A 3,716-nucleotide genomic window follows, 5' to 3' on the forward strand; every position below is an offset into this window, starting at 1 on the left:
TTTGTGGCTGCCGTTGTTTAAATATATATATATATATATTTTTTTTTTATAGTGACTGTCGTCAGTTTTGTTTATTTTACTTTTGGTTAGTCAATTATTTATTGGCATGAAGAAAGAACTTATTTTAATAAGCATTTATAAATTGATTTGAGGAGATTTGTTTTCCAATACTAGAATGGCTTTTGAATCGGTACGAATTTTTTTTTTTCAATTGTGAATTAGTACGGTCTAAAGTACATTTAATAATATAACTAAAGTTTTGAACAAATTGGTAAATCTTATTTGATTTGTTTTATATCAACGGTATCATTGAATGTTTATATTTTGTTAAGTAGTGATGAAATTAAATAACTTAAAAAGATTTTCAAGAAATATACTATATACAAAGATGAAACAACATAAAAAAAGAAAAAAAGAGTCATCTTTTATCATTGGTGGGTAAGTTTTTCCCAGTAGATTTGGCCTTTGATTCCTCACTTTCATGGTCAAACTTTAATCTCCAATGACTTGGAAATAATATTTTACTGGGAGTTTAAATCTTTGATTGAAACACCAATGTGGACTGTTATATTGATTTAGTATTGGCGACGCAGCAAAGGAATTGGTGTAGTTCGGTGAAAAAGATAGGGATTGAAACAATGGAGTACATTTTATTGGTTTTAGCAGGAGAAAAATAATCTTCATCTTGAAAAAAATCTTATTCTTCTTCACTAGCTTTCAAAAACGGCAACCACCGAAGCAAAGATGAAAATTGGACAAAGAGAAAAGGAACTAAAATTAAAATAAGATGATGAAGAGAGAGAGTAACATTAATGTTTTTTCTCTTGCTTTGTTTGAAATTCTAAAGTATTCAAAAATGTTAAAGGACAATGAGAAGATGGAAATTTAAAATTTGTGTTTTAAAATTTTTTCAACATATATCGCCATGTGTCCAACCATAATTAGTTGGTGGTTCTATATTACATTTTGACATAAACCTCAAATGTGTTGTAGAATTAACCCGAAACAAAAATTATGTTATTACAAAGGTGAAAGTTGAATCGTGTTTCTAATTTAATTGGTATACTATTTAGTATATCATGAGAGGCAGAGTAGACTTTGATAATCCATGTTCTAAAAGACATAGTGGGTTGGCAATTAGCGCGCTTAAGAACAAAAGCCAAACGGAAAATGAACCATTGCTACCTTAAACATTACTGGGTTCTAAATTCCAATGTAGTTATTAATTAATGGCCTAAAGCAGCAAGAGCTCGTTATAAAATGCGCACACAAAGCTTTGAATTTATCCTAAATTGCCACTGCCCATAAAGGAGAGTAAATGCAGGTCATATTCAATAATACATAAACTAGCAAAAATATAAAAACTGCCCATAATGTATTCTTTTCTTTTTTCCCCCTCCTATTGTTTTCAACAGATTTTTCCTTTTTCTTTTTTCTCGTCATCATCCAGTCTTTAACTGCTTTGCTTTTTCATGCTCAACTTCATTAGCCTCTTCACCCTTCACATCACTATTCTTGGATTCATCAGCTTGAATCCTTTTACGTTTAAGAAAATTAACAAGCCCTTCTAGAGCAACATCAGCATCGTCAGCCTTCATAAGTTCCTCTGCTACCTCTGCGGGAGTGACATCTGTACTCTGTATTAGCCCTTCAATTTCTCCAAACAACGAGTGAGATTTGCCTTTAATTCCAAGATAATTTGAGGCCAAAACCTTGAACCCATGAACCGTGCAATAAGACATGTTAATATGCACGTCCATTCGACCAGGCCGCAACAATGCAGGGTCAATCCTCTCTTTATGGTTGGTCGTGAACACGATGATCCTCTCATCTCCACAACTCGACCATAAACCATCAATGAAGTTGAGTATACCCGAGAGCGTCAACTGAAATGAGTAAACGAGTGAGTGGTGAACATTAAATAGATGTCACGTTTATCAATTACTTTAGCAGCCTAAAATTAAAGAAAAAGATAAGATGCTAACCTTTGTATTAGAGCCTACAGATGCACCATCATTTTGTCTATCTTTCATCTCAACACTGCAATCAACATCTTCGATTACCAAAATAGACCGGTTTGTAGTGGACAACAAAATCCTCCTCAAATCAGAATTGGAATATATACTAGTAAGCTCCAAATCATATATATCAAACCTCAAATAATTAGCCATGGCAGCAATCAAACTCGATTTCCCTGTCCCGGGAGGGCCATATAACAAATACCCACGTTTCCAAGCCTTGCCAACTCGCCTATAAAACTCTTTTCTCCTCAGAAACCGATCAAGATCATCAAGAATCATCTGCTTCAACTCTGGGTCCATCGCCAGAGTATCAAAAGTAGACGGATGCTCAAGATTGATAGAACCCCACATGCCGCCGCCGCCTCCTCCGTCATCATCATCATCGTAAGGACACTCACGGTTGTAAAGCTTCACCACTTTTTCTTCTTGTTTTATCTCTTTAGCCCTTTCTACAACATGAGGCAAGTAATAGCAAATCACTGTTTGTTTGTGTTTCTTGTGAAAACTAAGCTCGAAATACCGTTTTTCGCCAGAATGATTGTTCTGAGGCTCCTTACAAACAAATTTCCACTGGAGTTGAACATTCTGAAACGAGTCAGTAACCTCTTCGCCCTTTTCGATTGAAACAGTGAAATTCTTTTGTCTTGAGGTTTTGCTGACTTTTAAACGTTCAGTGTCGGGGTTGATCTTGGTACGCAGGTAAAGTTCAGCTGCATCAAAGACTTGGTTTCGGGACATGCCACTCCACTCATCGAACACTAGAGTAAGATTGTTAGAGAGAGGATTGAAGAGGTAATGATAAAATGTTGTGCACAAGTAAGAGCGAAGCTGCTGGGGAATTAGCTCGTTGGCGAAAGACCGCAGCAGCATCATTGATCCTGCCAACGTGGAGTATGCAGAGAACAGCGTGGACGCTGTTTGTGGAATTTCTGAAAGAGAGAACATGATTGCCAAATGGAATGGTGGGTTAATTCTAAATTTCGTGATGATTATGTTGGTAATGCTCCTGGCTTTTAAAGATTAATGGGGCGACGATTAAAGAAAGAAGATTCTGTTGCTTGCTAGCCAAGAAACTTTTATTGGTTCTGCGTTGAAATCACGCCGAATGCTTTTTGGACCTACAGTGTTTTGATTGATGGACTTTCTGTTAAATCTTCAGGGTAAGTGACCTTTTTGACTGTTCGAAATTAAAAAAAAAAAACTGAAAATGGTCCCGGCGGGGCTCGAACCCGCGACCTTCGGCTCATAAGACCAACGCTCTAACCAACTGAGCTACGGGACCATGTTGAGGGCAATTGATATTCTCAGTTTTTAATACTTAATCAAATTAACATCTTTTTATGAGAGAGTTGTCTTCTCGGAATTGAAAATAACAAACATCTCTCATGGACATCAGACGAGCCATTCTATCTTTTCTTTTTCTTTTTTAAAATATTTTTACAACAGAAAGTCAAAAAAAAAAAAAAAAATTACAACAGTACAAGTCGTCTAGTGTCATGATTGTCAGATTGTGGGTATATGACTGGCTCTAAAGATTTCTTCAGCATCAAACAACTGGCTACATAGCAATAAGACGGAATAAATTGGAGACAAAATGTTAAAAAAACAACGTTAGATTAGACTTGATTTATTGTGCTAGTAATTTTATGAGTATATCAGGCCTGATTTACAGCTGTTTTTTACCAATATTTTATT

At 35.6% G+C, this 3,716-nt stretch overlaps 1 protein-coding gene and 1 non-coding gene across 3 annotated transcripts; both read right to left on the reverse strand.

Annotated features, from left to right (window-relative positions):
- Positions 1–1,253: 1,253 nt before the first annotated feature.
- Positions 1,254–3,091, reverse strand: LOC102616240 (AAA-ATPase At2g18193-like). 2 transcript variants are annotated; one of them, XM_006466783.4, is made up of 3 exons: positions 2,155–3,091; positions 1,986–2,040; positions 1,254–1,886 (listed from the first exon to the last, which is right to left on the reverse strand). In XM_006466783.4, exons 1-3 carry the CDS (start codon positions 2,964–2,966, stop codon positions 1,443–1,445), a joined length of 1,311 nt encoding a protein of 436 aa, XP_006466846.1. In that variant the 5' UTR covers positions 2,967–3,091; the 3' UTR covers positions 1,254–1,442. The 2 variants fall into 2 exon arrangements, with proteins under 2 accessions (XP_006466846.1, XP_006466845.1); XM_006466782.4 differs by having other exon boundaries at positions 1,986–3,085.
- A 138-nt stretch (positions 3,092–3,229) lies between these two features.
- TRNAI-UAU (transfer RNA isoleucine (anticodon UAU)) lies at positions 3,230–3,303 on the reverse strand. The gene has a single exon. It is a non-coding gene; the product is annotated as a tRNA-Ile (tRNA).
- Positions 3,304–3,716: the final 413 nt, after the last annotated feature.

Source organism: Citrus sinensis, chromosome 7, assembly GCF_022201045.2.
Source record: "Citrus sinensis cultivar Valencia sweet orange chromosome 7, DVS_A1.0, whole genome shotgun sequence".
Taxonomy (NCBI): Eukaryota; Viridiplantae; Streptophyta; class Magnoliopsida; order Sapindales; family Rutaceae; genus Citrus; species Citrus sinensis.